Raw genomic sequence first — 18,385 nt, 5'->3', positions numbered from 1 at the left:
TAATCTCTTTATTGTCACTTGCTCTTTGAGAATAAAGAGCAACTGATTACCACTTCATTTCAAAAATGTGTGTATTACATTTGATGGCTTGCATTAGCAGTTACAAAGCAAACAGTAGAGTCGGGGTGGGGGAGTGGATGAAGTAAATTCAATCCCATACCTGGGAAAAGTCAATAATGACGGCAGAGCCTAGGTTTGTACTCCATTCAGAGAAAGGAAAACACAGGCACAGGATTTGAAGCAAGGGATCGTTGAGTTAGAAATGTTTTAAGTTCTCCCCTGGTATCTAACTTTCTGCAATCTGATCATCTCTTTGGTATTATTTTCCCTACTTTAAAATTTAGGGTAATATAATTTAAATGCTTATAAAACTCACTTCAAGATTAAAAAAAAAAGGTGACATTGAAATGCAAAGGGGAGCTCTAAAGAACTGCTGAACCCATTCATTAATTTAAATATGTGTTCCTGTCTTCCTGTTATTATGAAGAGCACAGTTTGGGTGACCACAAGTCAACAATACGGTAATTCACAAGTACACACCCTTGCCTTAGTTGTAGAGGCATTAATCAGACCAAAGTTTTTACTTTCATTTGAATTTTTCAATTTAAACTCAATATGCCCTTGCTTTTACACACTAGGATTCAGGAATTAAAGGTTTGGCTCTTTAAAAACCATGAGACAGGCACACAATCCACACAGCAAAAACTCAGGGAAGCTAGGGCGCCCACACCTGGGAAAGCTTAGATGCCCTCCAAGAGTTGATGATGGCGTTTCTCGAGTCAGGTGGAGTTAACAGGCTACCTTCGCTTCAAAGATTGTTTGGATTCCTTTCAGCGTATTAGTCAAGAGGTTTTGCTGACCGACACTAGGAAATGTATAGCAGGGCGGGTGAGTTTACATACTATCTGCTTATCATCACCGTAGTCGCTAATACACACAAGCCTTCTCGAATAACGCAAGACAAACTGAAAAACTTAGGACAGACAATGAGCAAATCCTGGGAGGTTCATATAAAGCGGTCACTTCTCTTACCTCCTTATAGGATTTTTTTCCCCCCATAAGTATTTCTGCTAAGGGGTCCGACTTGGAGCTCACCTAAGCCTGAGACTAACAAGCTTGGTTCTTCTCTCTGGCACTCAAAGGAAGCGCTAAGGTAACCAGATCAGACGCTGCTGCGGGACCTTCCGGCTCTCTGTGGTTGCATTTTGATACAAGAGACGAATTTTCGTTCCCCTCTCAAAATGCACCTTGCAAACGTTAACGCGAACCCAGCTAGGATCTCGGAAAAAGGGAGGAGGAAGAAGTCTCGGGGAAGTTGGTCGCGGCCGGGCCTCGGGTCCCGCTGAACCTGGCGTGCGAGGGGTTTCCAGGAGGCTCCCTGGGGACGGACTGGTTCCGCTCTTGCCGGTGGCGCCTTCTGTCCTCGAGTGTCCGAGACGAGACCCGGAGAGCGGCCGCGACCGTCTCCCCACCTGCGCGCTGGGTCGGACCCGGACCGTGGGGACGCGGATCTGAGAGGAGCGCGCGAGGGAGGAAGGTTGGGAGTCAGAATCGGGAAAGGGAGGCTCGGGACTGCGAGGGAGGGAAGGAGGCGAGAAGGAAGGAGAGGTCGGGGAGCGGGCGGGGTGGAGAAAGCCGCTAGAGCAAATTTGGGGCTGGATCAGACAGCGTCCAGCTTTTAACCTGGGCAGTGGAGGCGGGGGAAGGAGCGAAAAGAAAGGGGAGGTGTGTGGGGTAAGTGTGGGTGGGGGGAACTGGAAGCAAATGACATCACCGCAGGTCAGAGAAAAAGGGGCGAGAGGCAGGCGCCGAGAAGAGTAGGGCCTTTGGCATTAGGAGCTCGAGCCCGGCCTGCCCCGCCAGGGACCCCGGTTCCCCCAGAGACCATGCAGAGGTCGCCTCTGGAAAAGGCCAGCATCTTCTCCAAACTTTTTTTCAGGTGAGAGGGTGTCTAGCTGAGCTTTGGAAGGACACGTGCCCAGGAAAGAGGAGGACTGGTGTGTGGGCTGCGTTTGGGGTGGAAAGGGTTTTTTTTTCCTTAAATGCATGGTCATTCATTATTATGGACGAGAATGAGGGTTTTGTGGAATAAAATAGGAAACATTAGGAAGAGATAAAAAGAATAAATTGAAGCTGACTGTTTCAATATAGAGCCTTAGCTTAACACTGAACTTTTAACTACTTGCAACTGAAAATCGTACTCTAAGACCCACATGTGCTACTGTGTAATTGTTTTCTTAGGTTTTTCTAAGGAATTAGAATTATAAACTTGTTAATAATAAACACTTAAGTTTGGCCCCTTGTTGGAAACTTAGATGTCTTCTTGGCACACATACTGGAGGCGCCTTCCCTGCATGTAGTAGATGCTCAGAAAACACTTGTTGACTGAATTTTGAACGTTTTTTAGGGGAGGGGGTGAAGTGGGTAATATGTACTTAAAATTTTTATTGTTATGACACTGAGTATACCTAACAAGTAGTTGCTGCAATTCCATTATTATTTTAAGAATGAAAGCAAATCTTTTAAAATATCTAATTAAAAAAAAAAGCCAGTTCTACAAGCTAAACATTTTAAAAGAGGAGTCAGAATTGTAAAAAAATGTGAAGCCATGGGAATAGATACTAAAGTTAAACCAACTGACATTTAATAAATTGTACTCTTATCCTGCTTTGCATGTGATGAGCCATAAAACTTGTGAACTTCATCTAATGAGATTTTTAAAAATAGAGTCTAAGTTCAGAGTCTTAGGCAAAGTGTAATTAGATGTAGCATTTCATATTTGAAGTGTTCTTTGGATATTGTATGTACTTTATTTCTGTTCTACTTGTATGAATGAATGAATGAATATGTACAGTTGTCTCATGGGATATCACTTAATTCATAATTATCCACTGAATCAGCATACTTAGGTATCAGAAAAGCCAAATGTATTATAAATATACTCATGTGTGTATGGCGGGAAGGAACTTGGCTTTCAGATCATTTTGTTTTATTTTCTGAATGTGTAGCGAGCCTGGATAGAGCTCAGGTGCTAAGGAGAGGGCACTGGCTACTGAAGGAAGCTCCTCCCTGTGGAGGGGAGAGAAGGGCTTTACTCTTCGGAACTGCCATTTGGGTTGGTATTTTCAGTACCTTTTGCTACTCCGTCTATACATACAGGATTATCTGTTGATCTGTTTCCCTGCTACTTATAAAATCAGAATGCTTCTTGACATAAACTGTAGCCTTTTAAGTAGAATACTTGGAAGAACCTAAATGCCATTCCATCTAAAAATGCAGTTTTCAGAAGAATGCCTATTCCATGGCTGCTTCTAATACTAAGGACCTTTCAGTTAGCTCATTGTTGTTTTAAGTTAGATCATTTCTGGTCTGTCAAAACAGATCACCTTATACATTTTAGTATAGTTTTAAAAATGCTCTCAGGTTCATTTGGAAAAAAATAAATATGCAATGGCTACTAAATGTGTTAAGAGTGTATTCATTCCTGTTCTCCAAACTACTTCATAATAAGTTGCTTTAAGAATAGATATATTTTGAAAAGATAAGTTCCTCCTATTTATAGGAACTCATGATCACCTAAAGTACCAGTGATTGTAAACTTCCTTCTGAGTTGTAATTCTGAAAGGGTAAGAACCTTATATTTTGCATTGGATTAGACAGTACTGCTTAGTGGTCAGGGTTGTTTTGTTAGGTTTTGGATTCAGAGTGTTTTGATTCAAATCCCAGATCTGCTACTTAGTAGTTACTGGGTGACCTGAGGCAAGTCCCTTAACATCTCTGTTTGTATGATTTGACCTTTAAAACTTGGAGACTAATAGGACCAATGTTTTAGGGGTTAATCTGTTGAGAAAATACATGTAAAGTAGTTAGTATACTAAATGTTATCTGCTATTATTATTATGATTAATTACCATATTTTTACAGTCTTTACAACTCCCTGTACCTTGTTTACATAAGATAATTCAGTTCATCTTTGTTAAATATAATTTTGTGACTATTTACAATAAATGGGCCTAGACGAGAATTTAATTTAGGTAAAATCTCATCTACCATGGCCTTAACAGATATACAGGAAAAAAGTCATGTGCTTGTGTTGTATGTTGCTAAATACCTTAGAATTAAGCTTTCTGAGTATAATCCATTCAGTGTCAGAGCACAAAAGAGTAAAGCTGTTATGGTCTGTGTTATAGATTTATTAAATAGATCTTTTATTGTCTGGGTTTTGTTATTGGAAAAACTAATAAAGGTTATAACAATTTTAAGTAATTTTGTGTGAGTTTCTTATCAAGTATGAAATTTGAAAGACATCTGTAGTGTTATAATGCATAACATAATAAAAATGTTATAAAGTCAATATTATAAAAGTAATCTAAAAGAATTTCACCACAAAAATTCAAATAGTTTGTATCATGGAGACCAGGTATATTAAAGCTTTTATGAAATACAAAGGTGTTTTTAAACTAGAGGTGATATATTTGCATAGAATTTATGATTCATATACCAGTGCAATTGAGTTATACATGTTTGCCAACAGAAATTATAGTTTTAATTTTTGAGCAATTTTTCAAGTTTACATTTTCTAACTTTTAAGTGGTTATTCAGTTTATTCTCTGTCTTTTCTCTCATGCCCAGAATTTCTTGTGCTCACTTTAGTGTTAGATTGTGTATCAAACCAAGTGTCAGATGACACAGCTTGAATTTTGGTCATGGGATCCATACCAGAATTCTAGATCTGTACTTGAGGAATTGTCAGAGCCCCACAGAATCCATGTGTACAGTGCCACAGATTTTTTACAAGACCAAATATAGGGGTCCCCAATAAATTCCACAGATAACTCTCAAGTAAGACCAAAAAGTAAATAATGTTAGGAGCTAAGGTAGAAATTCAGCAAAGAATTGCATATTGTAAGTCAAGTCCCAGGTTAATAATAAGATAATTTAAGGTACTTTTGTAATTATTAAACAAAAAGTAATGAGAGATTTTTAAAGAAATACACTAAAATTTCTACATCAGAATGGGTGTGACGGATCAAAATAGCTACCAATGAAAACCAAATTCACACCCTAAATGTTCTGCCTTTGATCAGAATATTTTTGGGTTCCTTTAATGGAATTACTTTTCAAAATAATGTACATTTATTTGCATTTACTTTTTAGCCAGTATTTTATAGTCATGGCTTGCTTTAGATGAAAGGACTATCGGACTGATCACTTGGACTTGCTTTTTTGATTGTAGCTCAAAAAGCATGAAGATTTTCCATCATAATTTGCTTTGTTAGCAGCCAAGTGATACTGAAGTTTAGGCATTATTCAAAAAATATATTGCAAACCTTGGAGTTCCCGTCGTGGCGCAGTGGTTAACGAATCTGACTAGGAACCATGAGGTTGCGGGTTCGGTCCCTGCCCTTGCTCAGTGGGTTAAAGATCCGGCGTTGCCGTGAGCTGTGGTGTAGGTTGCAGACGCGGCTCGGATCCCGCGTTGCTGTGGCTCTGGCGTAGGCCAGTGGCTACAGCTCCGATTCAACCCCTAGCCTGGGAACCTCCATATGCCGCGGGAGTGGCCTAAGAAATAGCTAAAAAGACCAAAAAAAAAAAAAAATATATATATATATATATATATATATATATATATTGCAAACTTTAAAGACATTTCTTAATGAAGAGAAATATAAATGTTTTGAGCAGCAGAAGCATGATTGCAATAAGTATTAAAGACCCATAAAGATGACGATTTTGAAGAGGACCACACTTACTTGATTATATAAATTGCTGTATATGTAAAAGTCATCCATCACAATGACTTTATATTTTATTTACATGCTTGCAGAGCATCAGGAAATCCAAAATTATGGCAGAGCCATAAATATTTGAGCAGTTTGTCTGGAGCATTCGAAGAAATGCTGCCAAGAGAGACCATTTGGCCATTCAAACAAGGGTCTCATTCTGTCCCGATTGATACACAGGCAGTATCTCAGGTTTGTCTCTCAGACAGGGTTTAGACTATCCAAGTCAAAAGAAATAGATGCAGAAAACAAAAGGCCAACACGAGATGCACAATCCATCCATATTGAGATGTACAGCTGCCAAGTGTCCCTTGATACGATGCGTCCATTTAGGCAGTCAGTGTGCAGGTGCCATCCAGTGAGGACAGCCTGGGGTTCTCATAAACTCTCTTGGCTTTGTCTCCTGTAGTAATTGGAGGAGACCACTTTTGGGACAGGGAGCCCTCCCTCTTGAACAGTGTGGCTTAAACCCTGAGTAACATTGACTCGCTATACCAGTCCCTTAAAATTCCATTCTATCCATCTGCCTTTTGCTAATCATGCTTTTTAATGATGCAGTTCAGATTTTTGACTTTGGATATGTGTCAGTTTTGATTGATTTAACTCTCAGAGTTCTAAAAGTACCTCCTTTGCATGATATGATTAAAATTGTAATTGTATATATAATTGTATATGTAATTGTAAATATGTATGATTAAGTTTCTTTTAGTTCATTTTGCAAGTTTCAAAGATTCTGCCTTGGTTATGAAGTGTATTCCACTAGCTTTTATATGCTAGTTCAAAATATTACTTGACTCTCTGGGAGAATTCTTATATGTTTTTAATACATAATATACAGTAATATACTTTAAGATTTCAGTCCTTGCTAAGGAGAGAAGTGAAATCAGTTTTCTTAAATGCTTCATCCATTTGTTTGATGTGACAGTCAAAATCACACTAGAGTTGACTAATACACTAGGGAAATCATGGTTTTCCAGCTTTACATTTATGTTTCATGGAAAAAAGTTGATACTGTTCAATGCATAAATGTTAAAACTTGTTTAAAAGGTCCTTAAATGATCTCCACTATAAAATGTATTATTATTGTCAGTGTCACTTCACAAGAACCTGTAATTTCAGTGATAGAGCTACAGTGTAAGTATAGGATTGCAAAACCATCAGAGAAGGGTGTTAACTGTTTAGCATGCAGCTATATGTTATTTGTCAAAACTTTAAAAACACCTCTGACTCAGCAGCAATTTTGGCAATTTTGATTCCACTGATTCCTGACGTATCTCTGTAAGGCACTTCCCTGGAGCAAAATCCTTACGATGCAATGAGGTCAAAAGGGGAAAACAGATTATGATAGAGATCTGGTTGTTTAGAGACCCTGACTGAAGGCTTACTTTGTAAATATGTTAAGTACATTATCAAGGAGAAAACATTACTGTTTCAGGTGCTTCTCTTCTGTTCCCAAGAATTTGCCTTGTGGTTCATTGAGAGTAAAGTTATTATTACAAAGTGGATTTGCCATTGAGCTTTGTGTCAGCCAAGTTTAGGCTTCTTTTATCAAGAAACATGTAAAAATTCATATTAGATTGCTTGATGTAGAGAATGAATATATTCTTACAGAGCTCTGAATGATTCCCTTTTCACAGCTGTATTCAAATCACTAAGCCTGTCAAGTTTGCTATTCTGTGCATGGCTCTTTTAGCTTATTACTATCTTTTTTATTTTTTTTTTAATCTTTTCTAGGGCCGCACCTGTGGCATATGGAGGGTCCCAGGCAAGGGGTCTAATTGGAGTTGTAGCCTCCTGCCTATGCCAGAGCCACAGCAACACTGGATTCAAGCTGAGTCTGCGACCTACATCACAGCTCACGGCAATGCCAGATCCCCAACCCACTGAGTGAGGCCAGGGACCGAACCCATAACCTCATGGTTCCTAGTTGGATTTGTTAACCACTGCGCCATGGAACTTCTATTACTATCTTTTAACATCAATAACTGTTTCAAGCTGTAAAGCCCTAGATGTCAAGGCCTTCTATGGCTTGTTTAGTAGAGCATTCAGACCATTTCAAGTCTCCTGCATGTGACGGTTTAATAAATATTTCTGTGCGATGGTGATGATTCCATGGTGATCCATGGAGATTTATGGATATTGTAGATTGCTAACATTCAACAGTGCTCTAATGCAGCATCATTCTGATGAAATGAGGTCAAAGCAAGCAGGACCCTAGACAGATTTTTGATATTTAGAGTAATTATTCCATCAAATATTTTTTATCTCCCTTTATAGCCCAGGAAGACCTTTAGGACTTGCTCATTCCTTGCTCATGAGGTCAGGAAATGATTTGAAGATTTCTGCGAAGTCTTTGTGGTTGGGATTCTTAGCTCAGAAACTGGGCAACTGGGCTTTACTCTGATATAATCTGTGGAGAATTCTGCCATAGGTTGCCTAAAGGAGCTGAGTTAGAACAATACTTTCTTTGTAGGTTATGGTTCAGGGCAGCTTGGAGGGGGCTTTAATTCATTAATTCACCACTTTCTGTATTCTACACCAGGCATTATGAAGGTCGAGGTGGACAAGAGGGAAATTGTTCCCGCCTTCATGGAATGAGTTCTCTGATACCTGGATTTTCAAGGGCTTATAGAAATTCTCCCCTGGGCGTTGAATTGGTTAGGGAAAACTTGCTGCAGGAGTGACCCCTGAGTTGACATCTAAAGGATATTACCTGGAGTAAAAGGGTGGGGGTAAGTAAGGGAAAATATAATGCAGAAGCAGCAGACCTTGTGTAGGACTGGCAGCAAAAGTGAGCATGGCACCTTCAAGGGAGCCAGAGAAGTTCCCTGTAACTAGACAGGGATGTGACAGATGTGTGACAGATCTGTGGGAGAGGGTATGAAACTCTAGCAAGGGCTAGATCATTAGGGTCCTGGTAAGCTCTGTCTGAGCCTTCTCGGATTGGAAGTGAAAACTCATGGATTTCAAGCAGGGGAGCAATATGACCAGTTCAGAGCCATTGCATAGAGGCTCTTTTGCAAAAGAAACGATGGCGTGAAAGAGTAGCAGTAGGGATAGAGAGGTGGATTTCAAAGTCATTAAGAGGTAAGATCAACAGGTTTGGTAATTGATCAGATGTGGAAAGTGAAGGAAGAGAGAAGAATCAAGGATGCTGTCTAGATTTGCTGACATGGGTAACAACAGTGATGGTGACACCTGCTAACTGAAGAGATTCCATTGGAGAAGGGGATTTGGAGTGGAGGTAGAGGCCTGTGCAGACTCTCAGCTTCCCTTTAAAACAAAAAAAGGAAATGATGCATACGGCTCAAGGCCGGGTGATATGATTATTTTGAAAATATACTGAAGTGATTTAGAGCTTTAGGAAAGAGGTATTAAGATGTCTGAGGCGAAAGAATTATAAATACTTCCCTCATACTGTTCAGTGTGGTCCAGGGTGGTGTCTAGGGAAGAATTTAAGGTGCCCGTTTTGGGGGGCTTTATTGTGATATAGAGTCACCTGAGAGTGTGTCCAAAGGCAGTAGCATCCTAGGGACTGCACCGGTTAAATTCTGCTTAGAAATTCTACTTAGAACCCTCTCACTACCCTCCTCCGCAAACCCACCCACTGAGAGACGAAGTGCCCCCACCCCTCCATAACTTCCCACCCTTAACAGAGGTTTTTTCACATCTGGTTTCTATGATCACAGTCATTGAAGAAGAAGGTATGAAAATCTGCTGGGGCTTCAGGTATTGTCTGTGGTGGTTGAGTAATTAAGAGCACACCTATTACCACGAACTGTTATATGTGTTTTTTTTTTTTTTTTTTTTTTTTAAAGAGTCTCTGGACTATAATCTTAAAAAGGTAATGATGACCATTACCAAAACAGTATTCCAATGTTATAGAAATTTATAGTGCAGAATGTAAAAGCCCATGGACAGCACTGTGGTTCCAATACGTGTATTTTAAACTTCAAATTGATCCATAATGCCACTGCTAAATTTAGTTGACCTGAAAAAAAAAATCTCATTCTCTTGAAAAGATCATATATCATTGTTTTATCAAACTTTGAGCCTGTAAAAACACACAGAACTTTCTTTCTTAGCAATGCCTCTGTAGGTGCAGCCTTCTACCCAAATTCAAACCTGCCCCCAGTGCCTAGGGCCACAGGTGCAGCACATGGAAGTTCCAGGCCTAGGAGTCGAATTGGAGCTGCAGCTGCCGACCCACGCCACAGCCACAACCACAGCAATGCCAGATCCAAGCCACATCGACAGCCTACACTACAGCTCATGGCAACACCAGATCCTTAACCCACCGAGCAGGATCGAATCCATGTCCTCATGGATACTAGCCGGGTTCGTTACTGCTGAACCACTAGAATGGGAACTCCTGGTGAAACTCTTAACTGAAGTTCTTCAGAAAGGGACCCAAGAGTTTCATCTGGTTTCAGTCAGACCATTATGTGAAAATTAAGCTAAATAGGCAGAATCCTAAGAGGTGCTGACAGCTGTGCTTAGAGAAGATTCCAGGGCCAGCCCTTGGAGCCCCAAATTGCTTATAGGAGCAACAAGAAAATGAAGTGCCTGCTGGCCAGCATTGACAGTCCTGGTTCTAGAGGCAGAATACTGGAGAAACTTTATAAGAAGCTCTCTTTGAACATTTTATTTATCTTAAACATCTCTGTGAATGATGGAAAATAGAGCAGCAACAACAAAGCTGTACTTTTTTCAGCCAAAATCCACTGCTATACTTTCAATCGGGGGTCAGCAAACTTTTTCTCTAAAGGGCCAGATAGTAAATATTTTCAACGTCGTGAGCCACGTGGTCCCTGCCATTGTGCAAAAACAGTCAGAGATAGGTTGTAAACAAATGGACGTGGCTGTGTTCCAATTAAACTTCATTTATGGACACTGAAATTTGAATTTCATGTAATTTTCATGTCACAAAATATTCTTTCAAGAAATTCTGTTGCAATAAGCTTCAAAATTTACAGCTATAAAATTATTTAGTTTAAGGATCTGGAAAAAAATTTCAAGGCTCATTTGTAATTAATGTCATTGTATTCAATAATGAAATAATTTTAAAAGTGAGTGAGATACTAAGACATGCAAAGTAGACTTCAGAAGAGTGAAATAGTAGCTTAACATTAAACTAGATATTATTAGATAATTTCTCAGGAATAGTTTTTTCTGACAGGAACCTACTGACCATTTCTTCTCTACTTTTTTTTGGGGGGGGTCTTTTTAGGGCTGCACCCGCGGCACATGGAGGTTCCCAGGCTGGGGGTCTAATTGGAGCTGTAGCCACCAGCCTACACCACAGCTACAGCAACGCCAGATCCGAGCCACATCTGCAACCTACACCACAGCTCATGACAATGCTGGATCCTTACACTGAGCAAAGCCAGGGATCGAAACCACAACCTTATGGTTCCTAGTCGGATTCGTTAACTGCTGAGACACGAAGGGAACTCCTTTTTTTTTTTTTTTTTTTTTTGCATATACATTTTTGGATGTGTCCTTCAAGGTAGAGGTATTGTCTTATCCATCTTTTGGTACCCAGCACCTGTCTGACTCCCTAGTGAATAGTAGGCCCTTAAACTGTAATTTTTGAATGAACAAAACTTGATTAATTCAGTTATGGTTATACTTCTAAAATTTAATTTTTGATGGATATATACAAATTTATATCCATCAAATCCATTTCTTATAAATATGAAATTAAGTAAAACTTTCCATTTAATTTTCTGAAGATAAAATGTCTCATTTGAATAAAAAATTTGTACAAAATCCATGAATTCTGAAGTGTAACGTAAGAAAATCTATTTCTTTTGCTTTCTTGTGCCGTTCATGGGACTTCCTGGGAAAATTTCGGCTTAAGTTAGTACACTATTATTTAAGACCACTGATAGCTAGCTTTGCTATAGATGAACTTGTCTTCCTGAAATATTTTTCCTTTTGAAATCTTGTGTAAGTATTCAGGGTGCCTGACAATTTAAAAACATATTATTAAAATGATTATTTCCAAAATTTCTTTCCAAATGTATGCACCACAATTTAGTCTTTTAAAAAAAGACCTTTAACTCATTTTTGTCTTGGACTTCTGAATACATTTTTTTCAGCAAATAAGTAGGCTGATGAAATACTTATTACCAAAAGAATATCTCTTTAACAACTCAAAGAAAGGATTGGCTTCTGAAAATTCACTTTAGCCTCTTTTCTAATGGTTTTCCATTTGAGATCTGTTAGAGCTACCCTCTTCTATCCATAAAAGTGAATATGTCTTGTATATATGTGCTGTAAACAAAATTATACAAAGCAAATTAACTCCCCATGGATTAATTTGACTATGGGGCAAACTTGGCTCACAGTCAGGCAATAGGTATTTTCATAAATCAGTTTAATAAACCAGAGTGTGTATATATATATATATACATATAAATATATATATATACATACATATAAATAACTACAATGAGATCCAAAATTTTATTCATTGTATTAGGAGTTGATAAGACTGATGAAATTAAAGCTCAGAGGTAGCCATCCTAATAGCATCAGAGCTAAGTTTTTATGCAATACAATTTTATTAGCTCAAAAGACAACCACTATAAAATAAACTCATTACTGTAAAGGTAACTTTTGAAATACAAATATGATTTTTTATTCATTCATTCATTTACTCATTGATGTATGCATTTATTCAATACAAATATTGAGTCTCTAATATATTCCAGGATGTAGTAGTTTAAGAACTTAAGCCGCATATAAAAGCTTTAAATTATTACACATTGTAACTATTCTTTTACTAGAATTTTCACATTAATTTTTAATGAGTCATTTTTTTCTTTGGAGCAAAGCCCATCATATATGCCTATGCATTTTCCCTTTACTCCATTTAATGAAAGGGGCCTACATTTTTAATTGATTTATAAAATGACTGAATAAAAGTCATCTTACATAATAAAATAAACTTTGCTGAAGTCAACAATTTAATTCCTTGAGAGCAAAAATTTTTTGATGTATTTAGGAAAATTAAAAAAATACTTCCTATGACATGTAAGGAGAAGATCATTACATTTAGAAATGTATTTTGCATTAGTCCTTGAACACAGTCTTTGGATCTATTGAGGTGTTGTAACCTGGCAGCCTTTTTGAACTTGTGCGAGGTTTTGCTGATTCAGCGGTTTCTGTTGCTGCCAAGACACAACTCTTGTCTTTCCTGAGTCAGTCTGTCACTCCATCCACTGCTACTGAAGAATAGAGTCAGATTCTGGGGTTAGTAGACATGTATGTTATTATTAAGAAACAATGCACCACCATATCTGCTATTAATGAAAATCTGATCAAAGTTTAGTTATTCTGTTGAAAAAGGAATCTAGCTAGAAACAGGACTAAGAAATTTGTTAGGTAAATATTTATGCTCTTAAAATTAGAAGGGCTTCATAAATATCAGATTTTCTATAGATTTAGATAAGCGCTTCTCAAATTGCCAGTTACCTGCTCAAAAATATATTAAGATCTATCTGTCTGCCCCTCTATCTGTATCTTACATTAAATATGTAGATTCCTAGATATCACTCCATACCAACTAAATCCAGAATCTTTGAGAGAGGGCAACTACAATCTTGTTTTTTGTTTTACGTATAGGGTGGTTCTTTACGTACTAAAATCTAAGAGCCATTAAGTCAATCTTAAGAAATTGACCTTGAGTTTCCATCGTGGCTCAGCGGTAACCTGACTCACATCCATGAGTACGAAGGTTTATTCACTCCCTGGCCTCGCTCAGTGGATTAATGATCTAGCATTGCCTTGAGCTGTGTCGTAAATCGCAGACACGGCTCAGATCCCACACTGCTGTGGCTGTGGTATAGGCTGGCAGCTTCAGCTCTCATTCAACCCCTAGCCTGGGAACTTCCAAATGGTGGGGTGTGGCCCTAAAAAAAAAAAAAAGAAGAAGAAAAGGGCCCTTAAGTCGCTCAACTAGTGCTTCTCAACTTTAATGAAAGATTGGAAAACTACAGATTTGAGGACAAAAACCAGGATTCTACCGCATAATCATAAAATATGGGATATGGAGATTTCATCTCCCAGCTCCATTAAGCTTCTCTATTCTATCATTCCTCTTTTTTCAACTTAGGGTCCAAAGAAGGGAATTCTGGAAGTTCACATTCTTTTACTAAATTAAAGATAGTTTATAGATATTGTTCAACTTGCCGCAGAACTCAAAATTTCTTCTTAGTTTTTGAAATCTGCAGTTCTGCCTCCAATATCTCCTAAGCTTTATCAAACATTTTCTATGTACCAGGAATTATACATACTACCTCAGCAAATTCTTCAAACAATTTTAGATAGATTCTATATGAAAGAAATAATGTAGTTTAGAAAGATTAAAGAGTTTGTGCAAGGTCACCCAGCTAATTACTGTGAAGTCAAGACCTGAACTTAGATTAATCTCTAGGACTCTAGTATATCACACTATCCAACAAACCTAGAATGGAATTGGCAAATTATATAACTTAATTTTGCATATAGATTTTAATTTTCTTGTCTCTGAAGTTTATTTTCAATACATGCCTTATAAATAATATTATTTAAAGAAAATATTAGATTCAGTTCTTCTTGGAAGTGCCAGGAACATGCCCTCTCGTTGTTTCGTGTGGGTCCCTGTGACAAGCTGCTTGAGGGAGAGAGGGATAAGGGTGGAGGGAAGGCTGTTGTCATAGCTTTATGAGGTCTTTAAAGTTCTAAATGTCCTGTTGAAGAGTGAAAGGTGTGGTGAGCCCAAATCATGCCAGTAGCCAACCACTGTTACCTAGAAAGAGCTCAGTTTCATAAAACTTGACCCAGACTTTACTTCTTATCCTGATTTATTCCATCCAGGTGCTGATCATCTCCCTTCATCTTTTTCATTTTCCAAATCCAGCTTCCTGTCTTCTCCCACTTTCTCAAAGCTACCGAGTCAGCCTTTCTGTTGAGCTTTTTTGCTGACTCTTCTTATCTTCCCAACTTCATTCCCTCTGCTGTGTTGCAGGTCTGATCACTTCCGTGCTCCCCTCACTACCACACACCCTCTTTTGTGTCCTGCTCTGATTACCAATCCTTGGTTGTTCATCATCCCTGTCATCTGTTTCTTTATGTTTGTTCTTACTGTATTTCTTGGGGCTGAAGGATGAGGCAGAGTCACCTGGCAGATGGTTCTTCAGCTTGATGTTTGATGCTTCATACATATAAACCTTGGATTTTCCTAGTTCATTGGTTTTTACCATTTTTTTTTATTATTTTCCCACTGTATTTTTTTTATTATTATTTTCCCACTGTATTTTTTTTATTATTTTCCCACTGTATTTTTTTTTATTATTTTCCCACTGTAAGTTTTTACCATTTTTTAAAAACCAATACTTTTATCAGTGAATCCAGAATCCATGGAACTGCAGTATATGCAAATAAAAGTGTTAATAAAAGACAATAACACCTCCATAAATACTAAGATATAGTTAGCCTCCTGCCCCAAGATAAGGGCTGAAATGATTATATAACATTTACGTACTCTTTTTTTGGTCCTACATGCTTATGTTTTTCACATTACGCTTCTGAAATTGAGATGCCTCTTATAACTGATGTCAAAAGAAACCTGTCAGCCATCAGGCCCAGGAAGAATAATCTGAGAGTTCAGCCATTCATAGAAGGCTTATCTTCCTGTAACCTCAGTGGAATTATATGCATCGGTTGTATCCCACAAAGTTGACTTTTAATCTAAATTTAGTTTTCTGCTTGACATTTCTTGAGAAAGATTACTTTGTGATCTAGTTTTGAGAGAACAGTTGATATTTAGTCTGAAGTTTGTCTGGCTTACCAAGCACTGTAACTAGAGTAGAAGTTGCCCAAGCTCAGCATTTCACTCTGTTTCAAAATTATACTGCTTATCCTACAGGTGAAGGTATTATGAATGCAACTTGTTGCTTGTAACCCTACTCAGAACTGTGAAAAGCCAATTCACAATTGTAATTCAAACGAATATTTTTGCCCTGAATGTGGAGAAGACTTAGAAAAAACTTTAATTATGATACTGAAGGAGAAAGTGGTAGGTAGTTGTGTGAATAAGTATATATAATATTGAAAGTTTCTTTTAAAAAGTTTGTATATTTAAGATAGTGGGTTTGTTTGCTTTGGAAAGACTATTATTACATTGATTATGAGTCTTGTAATCAGTGTCACCTTACTGTTGAGTAAGCATGGTAAAGTGTTGTAAAACCATAATAATACCACTTGCAACTTGTTATCATTCCCTGGGGACTGCACGACTCTCTTATTCTGGAATGAAACCTTGTATGAGCAGATATGCCTGAGATACGATGGGCTATGGATTGAGCTTGGCCCACGTGTGTCTGTGGTGACCTGCTCACCTATGCAGTATGGAGATAACCAATGATGGATTATAGTATGTTTAAATATGTACAAAGAGATGTCAAGAGAAGCTTTCCTATGTAGTGGATACTTAACGAATTGGCCTTATGGTCCAGGACGATGTCTGGATGAATCCAATGTGCTAAAATTTTCATAAAACACATTTGAGAAGTGTGATTTTTTTTATTCCTTTTTTAAAAAAATAGTAAAACATACTTAAACTATTGACATTTCACATCAAAAGTTGGTGAACTCCAGAAAGGAAGTATCTCCGGGGAACACTAGGTGTTGGGGTCCACAGTTTGAAAACCACTGAGCTAGTTTTTCCCCCACATTGGTTGTTCTTGACCTTCCCTTCAGTCCTCACTTCACCCATCCTATGATCTCACATTCTACTTTCTCTCTGTCCTTATTGTCAACTCTTAGGTAGCAATATGTAGAGGCAGAAATGTAGTGTAGGATCAGGCAGACCTAGCTGGAGTCCTCACTCTGTGACTTAACGACAATGTATCTTGAGCAATTTACTTAACCTTTGATGATGATGATGCGTTCATTGGTACGAGCACATTATCCTCGTCTTAACACGCTCAGCATTATTATGATCTAATATTCATCGAGTGTTTAGTATGTACATTAGTGTTCTCCAGAGAATGTAAAGATGTATGTATTTATGCAGATATGTAAAATATATATAGGTGTAAAATATGATTTATTAAGAGGAACTAGCTCACATGAGTAGGAAGGCTGGCAAGTCTAAAATCTGCAGGATGGGCTGGTTGGCTGGAGACCCAGGAGAGCTGATATTCCATTTTGATCCCGAGGGGAGTGTCCTGGAGAATTCTCTATTGCTTGTGGAGGCCACTATTTTTGTTCTATTCAGGCCTTCAACTGATTGGATGAGACCCACCGCATTATGAAAGACAATCCACTTTATCCAAAGTTCCTAATTTAAATGTAAATCTCCACCAAAAACACCCTCTAAGTGGACACATAAACTTAACCTTCATATTCTTATAAGCCAGTGTATTAGTTTGCTAGAGCTGCTGTAACAGTATTAAAAACTGGGTGGCTTAAACAACAGAAATGTATTGTCTCACAGTTCTGAAGGCTAAATGTCCGAGACCAAGATGTCAGCAGGTTTGGTTTACTCTGAGGCTGTGAGCGAAAATCTGTTACTCTTTCTTCCAGCTTCTGGTGATTTGCTGATACTCTTTGACTTATAGATGCTCACTTTTATCTCTGCCTTCTTCACATGGCATTCTTCTCGCGTCCCTGTCTCTGCGTCTAAATTTCCCTTTTTTTTCCCTAAGGACATCAATTATATAGGGTTAGGGCCCATTCTAATGAGCTCATTTTAACTTGATCACCTCGTGATCACTAAAGAAAGTCACATTCTGAGGTACTGGGGTGAGGATTCAAATATATCTTTTTTGAGAGGAACACAATTCAACCTATCAGAGTAACAGTCTTCAGGAGCAGAATGAAATATGGAAGCATTTTGAAATTATGAAATGTAGTACATGTAGAGGGTTACACTAATTCATGAAATTTTAAATAAGCTACGTGTACTTCATCTATCACGGTACACAAATAACGTGGAGACAGTACAGAGTATGTCAGGTGACATGATATGGAAACTGTCAAGAAGGGTCAAGATAAAAGGGACCAGTTGCTCTTGTGTAGACTGAAGAGTGACTTTCCATTTAATGAAATTTTGGTACATCTCCACTAATAATTAGATATAATGAATGCCAGTCATTAGAATGTTTTGGTAATGAAGTGTTAAAAATGAAGACATTTTATTGATGAAAATTAAATGATTTTGGCTGGAAGTTTTAGGATTATATGTTTGTTTGTTTTTCTTTTTTAGGGCTGCACCCATGGCATACGGAGGTTCCCAGGCTAGGGGTCAAATTGGAGCTGTAGCTGCTGGCCTATGCCTCAGCCACAGCAATGCAGGATCCAAGCTGCGTCTGTGACCTATACCACAGCTCATGGCAATACCAGATCCTTAACCCATGAGCGAGGCCAGGGATCAAACCTGTATCCTCATGGATGCTAGTCAGATTCATTAACCACTGAGTCACAACGAGAACTCCCAGGATTATATGTTTTTAAGTTATGACTCAGAAAAGGGGTAAAACTATTATTGAATAATTGTCCCTGGACAAGTATAGACACCCTCATAGTCGGATCACATTTACCACTGACTT

At 38.2% G+C, this 18,385-nt stretch overlaps 1 protein-coding gene across 4 annotated transcripts in view; it reads left to right on the top strand.

The window, feature by feature from the left end:
• Nucleotides 649-18,385, top strand: part of CFTR (cystic fibrosis transmembrane conductance regulator) — a 190,493-nt gene continuing 172,756 nt past the window's right edge. The window contains exon 1 of one of the 4 annotated variants that reach the window (XM_021078522.1): nucleotides 649-888. Coding sequence is in view for 1 of the 4 variants with exons in the window: in NM_001104950.1 (NP_001098420.1) it covers nucleotides 1,887-1,939 (53 nt within the window). In the remaining 3 variants the exon portion in view is untranslated. 4 annotated transcript variants of the gene reach the window in all.

Source organism: Sus scrofa, chromosome 18 (genome assembly GCF_000003025.6).
Source record: "Sus scrofa isolate TJ Tabasco breed Duroc chromosome 18, Sscrofa11.1, whole genome shotgun sequence".
Lineage (NCBI taxonomy): Eukaryota > Metazoa > Chordata > Mammalia > Artiodactyla > Suidae > Sus > Sus scrofa.
The sequence above is the reverse complement of the archived record's forward strand: the minus strand, read 5'-3'. Positions and strand labels throughout refer to the sequence as shown.